Source organism: Branchiostoma belcheri, unplaced genomic scaffold (assembly GCF_001625305.1).
Source record: "Branchiostoma belcheri isolate BF01 breed outbred unplaced genomic scaffold, Haploidv18h27 scaffold1, whole genome shotgun sequence".
NCBI classification, from domain to species: domain Eukaryota; kingdom Metazoa; phylum Chordata; class Leptocardii; order Amphioxiformes; family Branchiostomatidae; genus Branchiostoma; species Branchiostoma belcheri.
The window spans coordinates 9,796,065-9,815,121 of NW_017802379.1; the positions used below are offsets into that span (position 1 = coordinate 9,796,065).

The 19,057-nt window shown below is 41.0% G+C and overlaps 2 protein-coding genes across 2 annotated transcripts in view; one reads left to right on the forward strand and one right to left on the reverse strand.

Moving 5' to 3' along the window:
• LOC109487849 overlaps window positions 1-2,993 on the reverse strand; it is a 10,571-nt gene extending 7,578 nt beyond the window's left edge. Inside the window, exon 1 of the mRNA XM_019791977.1 lies at window positions 2,898-2,993. Coding sequence (XP_019647536.1) covers window positions 2,898-2,969 — 72 coding nt within the window. The 5' untranslated portion in view covers window positions 2,970-2,993. The remainder of the gene's footprint in view (window positions 1-2,897) is intronic.
• A 23-nt stretch (window positions 2,994-3,016) lies between these two features.
• The window catches only part of LOC109477479 (rabankyrin-5-like), a 43,025-nt gene continuing 26,984 nt past the window's right edge, over window positions 3,017-19,057 (forward strand). The window contains exons 1-15 of the mRNA XM_019778796.1: window positions 3,017-3,048; window positions 4,293-4,482; window positions 6,872-6,990; window positions 8,293-8,428; window positions 9,189-9,312; window positions 10,151-10,300; window positions 10,715-10,880; window positions 12,004-12,205; window positions 13,167-13,235; window positions 13,517-13,713; window positions 14,035-14,132; window positions 14,707-14,944; window positions 16,567-16,819; window positions 17,655-17,823; window positions 18,736-18,854. Coding sequence (XP_019634355.1) covers window positions 3,039-3,048; window positions 4,293-4,482; window positions 6,872-6,990; window positions 8,293-8,428; window positions 9,189-9,312; window positions 10,151-10,300; window positions 10,715-10,880; window positions 12,004-12,205; window positions 13,167-13,235; window positions 13,517-13,713; window positions 14,035-14,132; window positions 14,707-14,944; window positions 16,567-16,819; window positions 17,655-17,823; window positions 18,736-18,854 — 2,240 coding nt within the window. The 5' untranslated portion in view covers window positions 3,017-3,038. The remainder of the gene's footprint in view (window positions 3,049-4,292; window positions 4,483-6,871; window positions 6,991-8,292; window positions 8,429-9,188; window positions 9,313-10,150; window positions 10,301-10,714; window positions 10,881-12,003; window positions 12,206-13,166; window positions 13,236-13,516; window positions 13,714-14,034; window positions 14,133-14,706; window positions 14,945-16,566; window positions 16,820-17,654; window positions 17,824-18,735; window positions 18,855-19,057) is intronic.

A 19,057-nucleotide genomic window follows, 5' to 3' on the forward strand; every position in this document is an offset into this window, starting at 1 on the left:
ATTTTGTATCATGTATTTTTCACTTGTTGAACTTGTGGAAGCACCGTTGGCCCCCGGTTAGGGGTCATCCGGGGAACCTATGCCCCAATTTTTTCAAAATTAAGGGTGCTAATAGAACTTTTTTTTTAAATCTTGAACCTTTCTCCTGCCTTATACATCTGCAATTGTACAGAAAATGTAGAACTGAAGTTGCAGGAAATGACCTCCATTTGTGTTTGGGAAAGACAAAATGCAATAGCTTCCCCCCATGGAGGGGGGGTTTCCAGACCACCCTCCTCCACCCTGTTCTGAATTTCTGGGGAGATCCCTGATATTTATAAAGTTTTGAAGATTTGTTGGGGGAATCATATTCAAGGGGGTATGTTTATTCAGGACCTGTCAATAATTGCAAGTGACAAGGTCATACAGACGCACACATATATATATACACCATGAGAACACATTTTTGGAGCATAGACGTTGCTTACATGTCAATTTTTAAATTTTCCGGGGGGTACTTTTATTCCAGGGGGTACTTTTATTAGATTTTGAAGATTTGTCGGGGGGGTACTTCTATTCCAGGGGGTACTTTTATTCGAGAGGTGAGAGTACACGTTTTCTTGGGTGGGTATGACATATATAAAATACAACACGGTGTAATCTGCATCACCCTTGGTCCCAGCCCTCCCGCCGCCGAGCTGATACCTCGGGCGATACGTAATACCCCGTGTTGTATTCTATATATACGAAACACCTAATGCTTGAGCTTCTAGCACTAATTTGGCTTATGTGAAATGATCATACCCCAGTCCCTCTGTAAACACAAGCATTGTTTTTTTAATAACTCTGGATCCGGTATACATTATATATAATGCCGACATGGACATGTTTACCAACAAACAAACAAACAGTACCGTTAAAACAGGAACCAGAATTGAAGACAAAGCTGCATCCTGAAATATCATCAATCTTGATAACACAGGGCTCAAAATCCTATAATTTTTCTGCATACCTGCACCGGAGTAGTGCAAGTATCTGTATTTGTGGTACCGTATCAAGAATTCGCAATTTTGAGAGTTCACCACAAAACATACAAAGATTTATAGTAATAAGTGTACCCATTAGTCTGTATTTTGCCAAAGCTTTGACAAACTGAAACAAACAATCAACTGTTACAATGTCAATGATGAGTTTTGCAATACAGTTAAAATAACTAATGTATTCATGGCCCTCTAGCTTTATGTACCTTTACGATTTACACGCAGGAAAAATTTGACTGTTACTTAATAATTGATGCAATCGACATCTAACAGGCACAATCACTTACAGAAATTTCTTAATATGTCATTGTCATGCATTATTATGTTTTTTTTAATGTAACAGTGGGGGGGTTTACACTACATTATAGGCGCTACCAACTGACCCGGCCGACAGGTCTAGACCTTTTAGCTGAATCATTAGAGCGTTGGGTTGTAAGCTGGTGCAGGGTTAACGTTTGGCATGGGTTCGATCCCCGGCCTGGGACCAGCTTGTAGGAGCTATCAACTGACCCGGCCGATGGGTCTAGACCTTTTAGCCAAATCGTTAGAGCGTCAGGGTTGTAAGCTGGTGCCCGGGTCTGGCCTGGGTTCGATCCCAGCCTGGGACCAGGAGAGTCTTTCTGTTTCTACTCTCCTATTTCTTACAGTGGTTCCCACACCGGCCCTGGGAGTTCTGGCAAAGAGTGCTGCTCCAGGGACGTCGAATTCGGAAATTTTGAGGATGTATCTTGAAAAGAAAAGGGGGAGTAGTGTAACAGTTGGGGGTTTGTTGGTGCTATCAACTGATCATGACCTGGCCGATGGGTCTATAGCTGGGTGCCATCCGATTTGTAACGGCTACCCCGAAAAAATCGGATGGCACCCAGGCTAATGGGTCTAGACCTTTTAGCCGAATTGTTAGTAAGAGCGTTGGGTTGTAAACTGGTGCCGGGGTTTGGCAATTGGGTTCGATCCCCGGCCCGGGACCAGGAGTGTCTTTCTGTTTCTACTCTTCTGAGTGTTTTCTAAGGAAATAGGATATCAAAGGAGGTAAATCAACTTCAATATGATGTCCTTGAAATACCTGCACATCCGGTTATGTTACTGTACAGTACATATGTAACACATGGATAAAGTTACCACCAGATATTCTACCAATAAATAATTCAAAAGTGCTGCTACCTCACTTCCATTCACCAATTTTATTTAAAGAGAAATATCGTGACCAGGCTAAATGTCGTGAGTCTCAAAGCATTGTAATCTCAAGTTAATGAATAGAATCAAATAAAAATAAAAATTTTAATCTAAATTTTACTGTTTACCCTTATGCATGGGGCTTTGATACTTTTTTGTTGCTGAGCTGAAATATTTAACATTTTTATGGTAGTGAAAAATATCAGCGATTATGCAATCTTATAAAAACAACAATTTGTTGCAACAAACAAACAACAACAATTGCAAGTTGCCATTCTTTTGTAAACGTCATGTGTATGTTATTTACACACTAGTTATACAATTAAATCAGTTAATGCACTTTGGTCTTTAGGACACATGAAATTATATGAAATTATCCCTTGGGATTTCAACTATTTTCAATGCACATATTTTGTGCCATTTCACGAGCAGCTTTCCAGATACCATATCCAACGATGTGAAGCTAATTCCACAACTGTCACAAGAAAAAACTGACGGAAAACCAAAAAGTTATACCCACACTTTCGGTCAAAAATTGTTGTTGTTAAAAATTTGCCGCGAAAATTAAAGGTTGACTCGGCTAAACTGTCGTCGACAAATATTCCCCACTACCTTGCAAAAACGGGGCTAACAGGACGCATGTTCAAGCAAGCAAGGAAAACGAGTGTCTGAAATGCTACATGGCAGGTTGATACTGAAGCTTACCGAAGGTTTCTTGTTATTTTTGGACGATTCTTTCGCTGAACTTGAAAATTCCGCGCAATCTGCTTCCTCCATCTTGTCCAGTTTCCGGGTCTCGCGAGGTTTGGTAAATGGGGCGAGAAGGCGCGAGACTTGCGGTCCATCATGGCGGAAGGTAGGACACATGTACTTGTCATTTCGGACAAATTTGCTTGTTTCTTTCAAATCTACGCATCGTGAGGATTATTTTTCACTTCTAGAGTAAAGTAAAGACATATCCTATCTTCTATAATCTCCAGAATGTCCCAAATTGCCGTATTTGTGGCCCAGGGGTCAGCTGATGTTGCTGGTTTTGGAGGGGTGGTGGGAGCGGCTTTAGCAGTTTAGGTCCTTATCAAATATATTTGTGGGGGCGTTGAAATCTTTTGGTGTTTCCGGCGTTATGTCATTTCTTTAAGATTGCGCCACATGTGACGCATTTTAATGTGAGGGAGCTCACACTTCAAGCTCGTCATACGCATACTTTCTAAGAAAAAAACCTGGATGACAAAGAGCATACTTTTTTATGTGGTCGTTTTGTGTTAAAAATCAAGACAACATGCCACAATCGATACATTTGCGAAAGTCCAACTTTTTTTTGAGCACAAGATTTTGTAGCTCACAAGAACTCACATTACAAAAGACTCAATGTTTCCATCAATTTGAATTATACTGATTTTATCATTTTATCATACAAATTTATTAATGTGGGTGTCATCATTTTGATAACACTTTGTCACTGTTCACTCTTTCATGATGGGCGGGAGGTGATTTTGACAGTTGATTGATAGGGAGGTCATCTGAATGTGACCCAGCATGCAAGTTTCAGGATGTGGTGTAATACCTGAGTGAATTACATCATTCAATCACCTCAACAGTTCCCCAAACACTGCCTGTGAACTTGAATTAAAAAAATTAAAATTCTTCCTGGAACTCTAAAATCTCCCATTTTTTGTTGTTATAACACTACTAGAATGCATAACCAGGACTAAACTACATGTCATTGATTTTGGAAAAAAGAAAACAAAAAAAATTGTTGCCTTCTGAATCTGACAGTGGTCAACATGCCGAAAATGGGCAAATATGTCTGTTGCCATGCCAGAAGGTGGATGGCAGAAAACTATGAAAAGAGGAGACAAGAAAAGACTCTGATTCAATGTTTTGTTTCTTACTCCGACTGTGTATATGTGATGTTCCCACTGAATCAAAACCATTTGTACAAATACAATGATTGAGTCAAAATTTTAAATTGTATGCCGAAAAAAAACAGGGTTCCTACTACTTTTTTTCGGGCCTGCTCGCATTTAATTTGGAATCTATGGAGGATGTCATCCATAGAATTTACTTGCTATGGCCTACATTGTAACTGTTCTCCTGCAGCTGAAGTGGAGAAGCTGCAGCGGCACCTGAGCCTGCTGCGGCAGGAGTACGTCAAGCTGCAGAACAAGCTGGCCGAGGTGGAGCAGAAGTACAACGCAGCCGCCGCAGCCTCGGGAGACCTGGGGGAGGACAGCTTTGTCGCCCGGCTTCTGAAGACAGTCGCAGAGCTGTTCGACAAGGAACTGTACAGGTGACACAACTGTTATTACCATAGTTATTCAGGGCTCGAAATTTATTTCTGGGAATAGATGCACTTGTGCACCCAACTTAAAAAAACTGGGTGCACAAAAAATTATTTTGGTGTACCATAATAAAATATAGAATTTTAGCAAAAAGTAATTATGTTTCATTGATAAAGAAAAATACTACAACAAGGATTTTCTTCTTTTTCTGACACTTAGATATCAAAAATATGCTGTATTACTACAGTAGTATACATTTAACATCTTTACATACGTAAACCTACAAAAATATTTGGGTGCACCAGTGCACCCATAGGAAAAAAATTGGGTGCACAGCTCCAAATTTGGATGCACTAAGGTGCACACACGCCCAGTATTTCGAGCCCTGTTATTTGAACAGTAGAGTCATAGGAAGTGAGGGGGAAATTTTAACTGCAGACTAACAGAGATGTTTTTCGGTGTTTTTTGCAAAAATGTTAAGTCATTTATATTGTTTTACTGAGTAACCCTTCCCAGATTAGATTTCGTTTTAGTTTGTATACCATTTTAAGTAGGTCAACTAAGGTCATGCCACTGAAATGGTACTGTTTTACTGTACAGTACAAACTGGCCACTGATTTGATTATGTAGAAAATGTAAGTGTTATAAGTTACAATGAAGTAGAAATAACATGAGAATGTAGCTTTTAGTACATATCTCAAAAGCTTTTGACTTGGCTTAATTGTTTCAGGTTGACCAGCTTTAACTGTTGTCTATATTGTGTGTGACCAGATAAGGGCAGACATATTTGTTTCCATGACCCAATATATGGGACCTCTGTGGTACAAAGGTCAAAAGACTGTTCCATATATTAGAGGTCATAAATTACTAAGACAGTGTCACTTGACATGGTACTACTTCCGTAGATGCAATAAAGTATTTAATTGGAGTCCTTTATTTACCTTTTCATTTGTTCTAGCAATAACATTGTTTCATATGTTACCAATTGGTTGTAATAAGTGTTAAATGCATTCACAGAGCAAGGAGGTTTAAAATCCTCCCACAGAAGCTTGCTACATGTATTTTATATGGCAAAACACTGTCCCATGGGTATGGTATGACATCCCTTGTGATTAGGTGGTAATATATACATACATGTATAATAGATATCACCTGAAAGGCTGGAACTCTGGCCGTGTTTAAGTGAAGTCACCCAAGGCGCTTTACATGTGGTTTACCCCGAAGCCGGTTTCAAGTGGCTCCATCTGAACGCTCCGAAATCACATTGAAAGCGCCTCGATCCCAAGCCACTTCTAGAGGTGGTTTCGAATCGGTTTTCCCGCATCGCGATTTGCGTCTGAACGCAATGTAATTTCAATGTAACTTCGCCTGGTCATGGATTACGGGGTGATATTTCTTTATTCATATGCAATACCAACCTTTATGTGGCAGCAACTTAAAGAGCAGTAATGGTCAAATAATGTGTCCGTTCTAGGGCGAGCTTCACCGCCTCTGGTGGGACCACGTCGGCATTCGGCCGAGATACGCTGGGAGGGGGGCATCAGCAAGCAGGTCGTTGACCTCTGACATTAATAACACGCCACCTTGCGTGTTATCATCAAACAGTAATAAATGTAGCTCAAGCAAATTGTGTTCGGACACGGTTTCACAGGAGTGTGTGGCACGTGGACCAGATGTGAGGAATGTGAGTTACCCGAATCTTTGGGTGACTTCACTTAAACACGGCCTCTGGCTGTAGTGGCCAGCTGTCCCCAGCCAGGTGTACTCTGATGACACCATTGAGTGATTACTAAATAGACTGCCCCTGACTGTCCATCACAATTAGTAGTTCAACCAATGACAGCATGGCAATTTGTAATTTCACCAATGAGAAAGTGGATGCAGGTTTGTCAAGTATTTCATTTATATATCTCTATAATTTGCATTTTTGTGTTTTGACGGAAAGAACAAGAAACAGTCATGCCTTCAAATATCAGAGTTATCAACCAAGAATCGAGGTGTTCAAAAACTCGTATTTCCCAAGAACTGTCATAGACTGTAACTCGTTGCCACCAAGCATAGTTGGGGCATCATCACTAGAAAGCTTTAAACAACTCCTGCAATTAAATGTGCAAAGATTGAGTGTAACAAGTCGTTTGATGTGATATAGCTATCTGCCACCGCGCCGCGTGCCTGTGAAGCTGGTGTGTTACGCTGAAGGGTGGTTATACCGGCTATACCGATACAGATACAGACGTGAGTGGCGCTATGGGAACTTGGGTGCACAAAAGCACATTATGCAACCGATATTAGATATTATTAGGAAGACTTTGCAGTCCTAGAAAAAGTCTATGGTTGAGAAAATATAATGTTTGGACTTCTTGAATGTTCAAATTTCCCTCCTGACTATTTCCCCAGTGACCTGGTGGTCCATCTGGATGGGAGAGAAGTCAAGGCTCACAAGTTTGTCCTGGCAACCCGGAGTAACTCCTGGGGGGTCAACGACCTTGCAGAGGTCAACTCTTTAGATTTCACAGGTAACATTTTATCCTTCTATCAGGCCACACCAATTTGATTTGCTGGCTCTCGGATTCACCTCTTTATTTTTTTCTGATTTGCCAAAAAAAAATATTCTGGTTCTGAATCAACTCAAATATGCTCATGCTTTCCCCCCAACAGTTGAGGAAAGTCCTTTTCTTCCTAGTTGTTACATCTATCAATGCAGTGGTTTGATTGAAAGTTCAAAATTCATTGTTTAAATATTAACCCAGCCTTTTGTGTTGACTTCATGGCTCCTATCGTAGCATTTGGGGCTATAATAGGACGCCTAGACCTGTTTTTTTTTAACCCTTTCGCTTCATATTTTTCCTGAAAAGATCAGAGAACCAACAAATTAAATTGGTGTGGCCTAAGTACTGTAGGTTCTGTGTGGTTTAAAGTTAAACTGCACATATCCAGTGTGATGCATTTTGTTTTCTGTGTGTTTGTGTGTTTGTTTGCTTGTGTTACCTTAATTATTTTGCACGTGGTAGGTATCTCAAGGACACAGACAGGAAGTTATCGACATATAGGTCAAAGGTTCCAGAAAAGGTTATCTCGTTTCCTGTCTTCAATGTCCTGCAGCTCTGAATGCATGGCTGTTGCCTTGTGGGAGCCAGTTGGAAAATGCATAGACAGAATCTGCAACGAGCTCACTATTATGAAATGAATGAAACAAGAAATTCACAAAAACTCTATTTTATGGAGGAATGAGATCTTTGACACACAAGGAAATTGTTCCTCAAGCAAGTAGATAGATTTTAGTAGATAGAAAACTGTCAGACATTTCAAGTAGCATCCACAACTTTTTGTCTGTGACAGTGTGAGTGACTGGTAGTGAATGCTACTTGAAATGTCAGTTTTCAAAATCTATCCAGTTACCTGGATGTCTAACCTTCTTTCATGTGTGAGATCTTTCTTATCATGAAAGTTAATCTGTATTTAATTTGGTAGTTACATGTTTAGAGTTAAAACTTTAGATCCAACACAAAAAGTTCTCTCATCTAGAGCTTTCAACCAGTCACTCTGGTCTTCCTCAGTAGACTGACCCAGTGAAGCTTGTCACATGGCTTCTTTCACCCTTCACTGAACCGTGACGGGGGCCGACATCATCTACCAGATAACCTTTGACCCAGTGTTGACGTCACACTTCAAAGAAGCCACGTGACAAGCTTCACTGGGTCAGTCTACTGAGGAAGACCAGAGTGACTAGTCGAAAGCTGTATATGAGAGATGTCTTTGTGTTGCATCTAAAGTTTTAACTCTAAAACGAGATCTTTGATTTCTTGTATTTTCCCCAGGCATTCCATATGAGGTAGGTATGACCATGATGAAGTGGGTTTACACAGACAATGTGGACCTGGCTGAGCAGGATAGCGTCATTCTGGAACTCATGAGTGCTGCCAGCAAGTACAAACTGGACGGGCTGAAAGACAGGTTTGCATAATTAGGCCACAGCAAGTAATTTCTATGGATGACGATTCAGCACAGGCATTAATTTTTGCCTGATTTTGGAGAAAAAAACAAGAAATTATGTTGCCTTCTGACAGTGGTCAATGAGCAAAAATGGGCAAAGATGTCTGTTGCTGTGTCGGAAGGTGGAGGGCAGATAACTATGAAGAGAGGAGACAAGAAAAGGCTCTGATTTAATGTTTTATTTCTTAGTATCTCACTTTGATGCAGTGATATGTGATGCTGGCTGTGTATATGTGATGTTCCCACTGAATCAAAACCATTTGTACAATGATTGAGTCAAAACTATAAATTGTAGGAACCTTGGTTTTTTCGGCCTGCCTTGTTTTTTTTTTTCGCCCACTCGCATTAGATTTGGAGTCTGCAGAGGATGTCATCCGTAAAATTTACTTGCTGTGGCCTTATCCTTTTTACCACATTTTGTTACATCCGGGTACAGAAGTATTGTTTTAGGTGGCTGAGCTGTGGGTTTGTATTGTGTGTGTGTCTGTTTATGTTGACAGCACATGGGTAGGGGAAAATTGACAGCTAGAATGACAGGAGGTCAAAAGTTCAGACACACGAAATGGGCGAATCTGAGAATAGGTTGACAGCACATGGGTGGGGAAGATTGACAGAATGACAGGTCAAATATCTGACATAGGGAATGGGGTGAACTTGAAAGTCACAAAACTCAAAAATTATATCCCAGAAGTCTGAAATCTTTATTTTCTCGTTTCCACAGATGTGAGAAGGCTCTGATGTCATCAGTGAATGTTCGGAACTGTATCCGGTTTTACCAGACTGCGGAGGAGATTGGAGCAGAGGTTCTGAAAGGGTACTGCTCCGAGATCATCTCCAATCACTGGGTAAGTTGTGCTATTTGCTTTAACATACTGACATATGTGTATTTATATTTAACTAAGGAAAACATATTGTTTTTGCTCAGTTTCCTCTTCTTCCTCTCCTTCTCCAAACCAAAAAGGTCAATGACCTGGAACCGACGGCTGGCGCCATCGTAACTGGTGTTGGGTTATATCATGTTGCAATTTTATAGTAGGAGGGATTTAGACTCCTGTCTGACCTTATAATGTATATTGAATCTGTTTGAGTAAGAATTAACAGAGTGTGAAGATAAACATTAATAATAATATGCATTTTCTTTGCATATGTTAGGCCACACCAATTTAATTTCTTGGTTAACGGATTTTTCTAGAAAAAGAATGGAGCGGGCGGGCGAAAAAAAAAAAAAATAAAAACAGGCCTAGGCATCCTATTATGGCCCAAAATGGTACGATAGGAGCCATGAAGTCAACACACCAGGCTGGTTCAAAATTTAAACAATAAATTTTGAACTTTTAATGGTAGCACTGCATTAAAAGATGGAAGGACTGTAACAAGTAGTAAGAAAAGGACTGTTTTCAACTGTTCAGGGCAAAATATGAGCATTTTGAAGTTGATTCTGAATTTTTATTTTTATTTGCAAATCAGAAAAAAATGAAGAGGCGAATCCGTTAACCAAGAAATTAAATTGGTGTGGCCTTACCTTATAGTTTCTTGTTTCACAATGTTTTTGAAACAATTCAGTAGAGAGAGACAGATACAGAGATATTCACGGTGTCATGGATTTGCAGTGGATAGCCCACTGCAAAAAACTGCAAAAATTTCAAGGTTTACAGTATTTATATTCTGTGTTTTTTGTTTCAGAGTGACTTGACAAGTGAAGACTTTGTTGGGATGGGTGCACCCCTACTGTACAAGATGTTTAAGACCAAGACAGACCATCCACTACATGCAGCCATCAGAAACCAGCGAGAAGATGTCGTTTTCCTGTACCTGATCGAGTACGATGCACAGGTGAGATATACTGTTAAACTTAAACTCAGTAACTGGACCAGATGCCTCAGCTCCAGTTAGAAATAGGGTTCCGCAAGGAATCGTCTTGGGACCACAACTCAACCTACCAGATCAACTTCATATTTAAATACTAGACAAAGTCAAGTTCTTGTATGAGAAACAGACTAAGCAAACAATTATGATAAGAATTATTGTTTATTAATAATTAATAATTATTATACATAAGAATGTTTTTAGCAAACTGATCCCTTACCTTAGACCTAATGCCACATCGGGCAGCAAGCTTCCGCTACTTTTTGTCAGCAGCTACAGTAACTGTTTCTGCCAACTGATGCAGGATATTCCGAAAGCCTCTGTGACTTAATTCTTACACTGAAATGCCCAAAAGTCCTCTCTGTTTTCTGCCCCTCCCAGCTGCCCGGTAAGCTGAATGAAGTGGACAACAGCGGTGACCTTCCCCTTGACCTTGCCCTGTCCAAGAGACAGGAGAGTATCGCCAAGACACTGGTCACTCACAAGGTCAATGTTGATGCCAAGGACTCCGCTGGACAGTGTCTACTGCACAAGGCCATCAGGAGAGGTCAGATTGGCTTGTTTTTCTGTAGTTAGGCCACAGTAAGTAAATTTTATGGATGACATCCTCCACAGACTCCAAATCTAAAGCGAGTGGGCAAAAAAAAAAAAAAAACAAGGCGGGCCAAAAAAAAACAAGGTTCCTACATTTTTAAATTTTGACTCAATCATTGTACAAATGGTTTTGATTCAGTTGGGAACATCACAATCATATACACAGCCAGCATCACATACATGTATCACTGCTTCACAGTAAGAAACAAAACATTAAAATCAGAGCCTTTCCCTGTCTCCTCTCTTCATAGTTATCTGCCATCCACATTCCAGCATGGCAACAGACATCTTTGCCCATTTTCGGCATGTTGACCACTGTCAGAAGGCCACAAAATTTGATGTTTCTTTTTCCAAATTCAGGCAAAAATTAATGCACATGCTGATGTCAACACAAGTCAACACAAAAGGCTGGGTTGATATTCAAACAATGAATTTTGATCTTTTAATCAAACCACTGCATTGATAGATGGAAAAACTGTAACAACTAGGAAGAAAACTTTTGGGGGTGAAATATGAGCAATTTTTAGTTGATTCAGAACCAGAATCTTTTTTTTTTTGCAAATCAGAAACAAATGAAGTTAGAGGTGAATCCGAGAACCAACAAATTAAATTGGTGTGGCCTAAAGTCCCTGCAAAAGTTAATGTACTTACAGTCAGGTGGCATTCCTTATATATGTGTCGGAGAGAATTTGTAAATATTGCTCCTCAAATGCAGTTGAAGACGAAATTCATTTCATCTCTAACTGTCCATTTTATGACGACATCAGAAAACAATTATTTGGCACCGTGTCCAAAATGCTGCCTTACTTCCCCACCGTTCCCTACCACAAAAAACAATTTTACTACTAAAATCAAAGAACCCACATATTATAGAAGAAGTGGGTAAATTCGTCTTCCACTGCCTAAAAAGAAGAAGTCAAACCCAGTAAAACTAGTACCATGCATGTTGTAGAATATAGTATAATGCTAGACGTAATATAGTCTCACATACCACTGTATTTTCTTTCTTATGTTGTTTGTAACTGCAATTAGCCCTCGGGCATGTATTTGCAATAAACTTTCAATTTCTATTCCAGGTGATGAGTTTGCGGCTGATTTCCTGATTACCCACGGAGCGAAGGTGAACCTGACGACCCAGTCAGAGGAGACCCCCCTGCACCTGACAGCCGGCTACAGTCCTGACTTTACCCCACAGGGAACCATGGACGGCATGGCCAGGGTCAACAACCAGCTGCTGGCTAACGGGGCCAACCCCAACGCACAGGACAACACCGGCAGGTAGGGCCTGGGAGGTCTGAGCGTAGTGCTGTGTACCAGTTCACTGGACCAGGTCTGGACTTGTTAGAGGGGACAGCCCACTGATTCCAGCCCCTATTGGAATATTTAGAAAACATCTAAGAACTGAGCTGTCAACAATCACCTACGTGAATGTTCAACTATTGCAAGCACATATTGACAGGGTAGTCCAACTTCCAAATTGTCCATTTAGTCCAAAAATTTCACTTTTTGACCAGCGATAAATATAACGGCACATGCAAACACTGGCAGCATGACCTCTGACCCCCTTGAAGACCACCAAAAGACAAGAAGATGGGATTAGTTTTAGAACCTACCAAGCAGCCAAAACAACACTAACAGCCAGTTTTTTCAAGTTAATAGAAATAGAAATAACTCTCCAGCTGGAAAATGCCAGCATTTATCCACACATAACAAGAAAAAGGCTGTTTTCAGTTGGTTTGGCTGCACTCAATCAAAGGGTTCTCAGACAGGGCCCTCTGGGCATGCGCCATTCGGTGGCCTTTGCCCTAGAATGGTTAGGTTCAAGTAAAAAAAAAACTCAAGAACCAAAAAAAGTCCATAGTCAAAAAAGAAAGGCAAGAACCAATTCCGGACTTGCTCAAAAAAAAAAAAACATGTCACATACCCCCTTTTCGTTCCAAATTGGACCACCTGAAACCTTTCATAGATTGCAAAATCTGTGCTGCAAAATTAAGGAATTATCGGGCATCGTCAAGTGTCGGCATCCACGTTATGTGGCCACAGTTTTGCCCAGACAACATTGCAAGGTTGCCAACATGCAGTTTTATATATGCCATGGGTTTAGGTCCTGACTTTCGAGTCTGGAACTGAACCTAAACCTTTGTGCTTTAATTATGTATCATAATAGATGTTATAGGATGCTAAAGTACTCTGCACTATGTTTTGAATACTAGTAACAAAATGTTATCTTTCTTTTCAGCACACCCCTCCACAGGGCAGTGGAATCCAGAAATGAGAAGGCGTTCTCCTCACTCTTACAGCAGAGCAAGTGAGTCATTTTCGTTTGTTTTTGGCAATGCCTCAGGGGTGGAGGCATTTTCTTTCAGTACCATAATCCCTTGCGAAAAAAGGCATCCATTAGAGAATTGATTTTGTCGTTGTTGTTGAACTCGAGATTATATTATAACTCAAGAAGCTGTGGATGCATTTCTATGATATTATGGGTAGGTATCAGAAAAAAAAGTTTGATTTTAGGCCCCCTAACAGCTTTCAAAGGCACTGCAGCAGAAGTTTTATATCTCAGGTACATGTACATGTATTTCTTTCTAGCCTTGACCTTGAGCTGAAGAACAATGAAGGTCAGACGGTGCTGTGGCTGGCGCTGGAGTCTGCCAAACAGGCTACTAGTCCTGACAACCCCTTCTCTGACAACAGCCCATCAACAGAGGATATGTATGGGGAATCCAGCTATGCTGCGAGGCTCATCAAGGGGGGCAGCAGTGCTGATGCTGTCAACCCTCACACAGGTGCGAGATAGGATTAAGTTTTGTTTTGGGTGGCTGAGCTGTGTGTGTTTGCATGTTTGTGTGTTTGTCCAAACAGAGTAGGTTGACAGCACTTGGGTGGGGGAAGATTAACATGATGACAGGAGGTCAAAAGGTCAGACACAGGAAATGGTATGAACTTGATCATGGAAACCCAAAATATTTGTCATAAGTCTAAAATCTCCAATTTCCCGATAAATCCTTTTCTTACATTTTCCAAGATTTGTAGTTTGCCACCAGATTTTGTAGGATGTTAGTTGCATATTAATGACCTCATTAGCATAATTTATACACTGTTTTCAGGTGACAGCCTGCTGCACCTGGCAGCTCGAGCAGGAAATGAAGAAGCAGCGTTGTTCCTGGCTAATTATGGGGCAAACCCCAACCACACCAACAACAGGGTGGGTACCAAACTGACTTGTCTTGAATGTTATGAATTATGTTTTGCATTGAGGTAATTCCTGTGCTCCATGCTTTTAAATAAGCTTTAAATGTCTGTGGTCTGCGCTACCGACTGCACCACACGACCCCACTAATGTGTATATAGCAGAAACTCCCTTTCACTGTGAATCCCAATACATGGGAGCCAACCCTAACAAACTGAACAATGTGCACTGACAAAAATTACTGAACTTAAAGTATTGTTTAAAGTTAAAACTTTTGGTCCAACACAAAAATTCTCTCACCTAGAGCTTTCGACCAGTCACTCTGGTCTTCCTCAGTAGACTGACCCAGTGAGGCTTGTCACGTGGCTTCTTTGAAATGTGACGTCAACACTGGGTCAAAGGTATCTGGTAGACGATGTCGGCCCCCGTCGCAGTTCAGTGAAGGGTGATGGGCCCTGATGTAAATAGCCTCCTTCACCCCTCTCTGGAAGTTCAGTGTCCAAATTCCTTACATAACAGTGTCAAGTGAAACAAAGTGTCCGGGTGACTCTATGTGTGTAAAGTTAAAGTATTGTTAATGTGTTTACAGGGAGAAACTCCCCTTCACTGTGCAGCCCAGCAAGGTTTATCCAGAGTAGTGGAGAAACTTCTACACATGGGAGCCAACCCTAACAAACAGACCCTCCCAGCCCTGGACACCGCCAGGCCACAGATGTTCTCTGACGAGGGGGACCAGGGAGAGTCTGAGGGGTACAACCACACCCCCCTGCACCTGGCTATAGCAAACCAACATGCTGACGTGGTCAACATATTCCTAGAACACAAAGGTACCATAAAAAGGTTTGCTTTAGCAATGCAAAACGCGAAATAGCCAAGTTGATACATTCTGGGTAAATGTTGAAACTGGACTTTAACATATGCATGGAACACCACAAAAAAACTCCTTTCCCCTTTTCAAATCTCAGTTGATTTGGACATTTTGAAGCTGACATGTTTGTTAACTTTGTTGTCTGAATGTCTTCAGTGTATGGGGGTTTTATTATTATGTTTACTGAAGGAAAAAATATTGTTTTTGCTACGTTTCCTCTTCCTCTTCTTCCCTTCCAAATGCTAACCTCTGACCTGGCCAATGAGCTTTACTTTTATTTCAATACAAATTATTATACAAACAAACATGGCAGACAAAAGTCTGAATTGCGTTGGTATTTACACACCATTGAGCTCGTTTTATATTATAATACACAAGCTGTGGGTATTTACTGTTTTAAAAATAAATTCTTAATTTCCATATAAAACAAATTGACATCTCTTAAAGATTAGAAGATTAAATACCTACTAAAAACTCGTAGTTAGGCGTAGATTGATAACAAGATAGATGCAGGGTAAACTTTAGATATGAAGATTTGACATTCAGAAAGTTTGTTTACAGTTCAGAGTTCACTGTCCCTTGTTGAGAAGGTTTACAAGGTATGGAATGGGAGAGTTTTTCAGTCTGTTGGTCCGACAAAGAGGTGTGTTCAGTTTCTGCTTGTTGCGAGTGTTTCGACCAGATATTTCCCCCCTCGACCTCGGGAGCCAGTCTCTGAATGTAGACTCCATCAGCGTCCGCGCAAACTTTAGGCACAACTGCTCCCTTCTGTCCACCAGTGATGTCAGTCCAAGGTGCTGAAGGGCGTTCGCATAACCGGTGTAGTCGTTACCAAGCACGATCCTGCAGACACGTTTCTGGACGCATTCAAGCTTCACTATTTGAGCTTTAGTGAGGCCAGGTGACCATACCGGGACAGCGTATTCCAGTATGGGTCTGATATATCCAGCGTAGATTGAGGTCAGGTCTTTGAGGGATAGCTTGCATCTTCTAAGTCTTTTAAGGAGAAACAGTGTCTTTGAGGCTCTTCCTACCATCTGCTTGACTTGGGAGTCCCAGTGCAAGTTATTCTGAATGTGCAGACCTAGGACTTTAAGACTCGTCGCTACAAGCTGGTGTGTTACGCCGAAAGGCGGTTATACCGGCTATACAGATACAGATACATTCAGTGGTGTGTTGTTGATTTGCAAAGGTGGCAGAGGTGGTAGCTTCCTGCAGAAAGTGACGTGCATGGCAAGACATTTCGACCCATTCAGGAGCATATGGTTACGGTTTGACCATTGGTATGATTTGTTGACGTCTGTCACCATGGTAACTGGTGTTGGGTTACATAATGTTGCAATTTTATAGTAGGAGATATTTAGGCTCCTGTCTGGTCATACACATGAATGTACTTGAGTAAGAATTTACAGAGCAGACCATATGCGAAGGTAAACATTATGCATTTACGTTGCCAATGTTACCTTTCTAGTTTTTTACATGTATGTCTCTGCGTCCTACATGATAGGTGCACTACCAGGAAGTTACGTAAAAGGTCCCAGAAAAAGGTTATCTCATTTCCTGTCTATCTTGCCATTCCAGCAAATGCCCTGAACGACAGCAGCGGCCTGCAGGTCATCCCGGACTTTAACCTGAAGGACTCGGAGGAGCAGACCGTCCTGGGGCTAGCGCTGTGGGCGGGCATGCACGACGTCGCCGCCAAACTGTTGGGCGCGGGAGCCAGCATCAACTACAGGACGTCTGACGGGATGACTCTGTTACACTCCGCTGTACAGAAACAGGACACCATAAGTGCACTCTTCCTGTTGGAGCACCAAGCAGATATCGCCATTAGGTGGGTTGCAATTTTACGTTTTCATTTTATCGAAGAAATATTTGTGAGTTTTCGTTAATATCTAGTTTTATTCGTTATCATAATTCTCACTCCATGTACATTTACATGTGTAAGTTCTTTTACTAGTAAGCATCATCCAACGGGCTCCCATAAGGCAACAGACATGCATGTAGCAGGATATTGAAGACAACTGATAACTTTTTCTGGAACCTTTGACCTAGCTTCCTGCCAATGTTCCCGATACATCACCTGATTTTTCTAACAGCTTAAGGCCACACCAATTTAATTTCTTGGTTAACGGATTCGCCCACTTCATTTTCATTTTTTTCTGATTTGCAAGATAAAATAAAAAATTCAGAATCAACTGCAAAATGCTCATATTTTGCCCTGAACAGTTTAGAACAGTCCTTTTCTTCCTACATGTAGTTGTTACAGTCTTTCAATGCAGTGGTATCATTAAAAGTGTCTTTCAATGCAGTGCAAAGTGTCTTTCAATGCAGTGCAAAGTGTCTTTCAATGCAGTGGTATCATTAAAAGTTCAAAATTCAATTTGTTTAAATTTTGAACCAGCCTGGTGTGTTGACTTCATGGCTCGTATTGTACCATTTTAAGCCATAAAAGGATGCCTAGGCCTGTTTTTAATTTTTTTTCGCCTGCCCGCTCCATTATTTTTGTAGAAAAATCCTTTAACCAAGAAATTAAATTAGTGTGGCCTAAGGGGTAATTAAACATATCAGGACTAATCATGCTTCACTGTTGGCTATAGTGTCTCAAAGATTAGAATAGAATGCTGGAAGCGTTTTAAAGACCCATATTTTTTTCTTCGTTGTTTCAGGACCCAAGAGAATGAGACCCCCCTACAGCTGGCCATCAAGAGACACCTCCCCCTGGTGGTGGATGCCCTGTGTGTCAGGGGGGCGGACCTGAACTCTGTAGACGAAGACGGGAACCCCCCTCTGTGGGCGGCCCTGGAGAGTGGACAAGAAGATATCGCTTCTACACTGGTAAGGGGGGGGGGATGGATTTTGCCTCATAGGTTTGCTGCCATCACTTCAAGCTTCTGTGCTATACTGCTTCAGTGTTAAATTTTTATACACACAGATACTGTTGACAAGTGTGTATGGTTGAAAAAAGACATGTTTTTTTCTTGTAGTTTGATTATAGTTTAATTTCTTGCTGGATTCAAGAATTGAAAAATCAGGAATGGTCTCATTTTTGGAAAAGAATGATTTGTCCCATTTTAGTTTTGTTCACTTGTATTTTTTTTTTACATTTCTTTCTGTTTTATCCATTTTTTGTCTGGTGCGAATAAAAAAAAGTTTTGCAAAAAAAGGTGCTTTCATTATGAAATCTACGTGGTCATGAAGGTTAAACAAATGACAGAGTATGGTTTGGCGAATAATCTATAAATTCTTCAAATTCATTTCTTTACATTTTCGTCTTTTTTGGTTTGATTTTTGCATTCCACAACATTGGTATCGTTTTTAAATATTCTTTTTGCAACTTACAGTATATATTTTGCTCATTTTGCAACTGTTTTGTACGATTTACGGTATGCTTGAAAACTTTTTTTTTGTGGAAACGGCCGAAAATTCATGCGCGCACGGATGTCATCCATATAATCAAATCAACATTACCTTGGATGCCAAACTAGTATCGGGCCGTTAGCCGTTTTCCTTCGGCAGCCAAGAGCCCTTCGCCCGCCTATCTAAATTACCGCTACGGGGGAGTTGAGCCCGAGGGGTTTGTCCGGCCCTATTCGTTTGTAGGGCCAGACAAACTCCTCCTGGGCTAGACTCCCCGGGAGCGGTAATTTACACCAACGGGTGAAGGGCTCTTGTGGCCCGGAAAACGAGTTTGGCTTCCAGGGTAAACTCTAACAAGTTACACGTACTGGTGTGTGTTTGTGTCTGTAGGTCAGACATGGCTGTGATGCGACCTTCTGGGGACCAGGGCCCAACGGTTGTGAGCAGACTCTGCTTCACAGAGCCATTGATGAGAACAACGAGTCTGTAGGCTGTTTCCTTGTAAGAAGGTAGGTCTTTAAAATGGAGTTGGATTCACTATTCAACAGAGCAACCACATATGTGACACATCACACAATAAGTTTCATAAGACAAAGAACAAACTCATTGTGGGTCAATCACTACATACATGTACATGTACATATGGCTATAGGAAAGATATGGCCCTGAGTCTTTATACTGAATATGGCTGAAGCTGTGGCCCTGGGTCTTA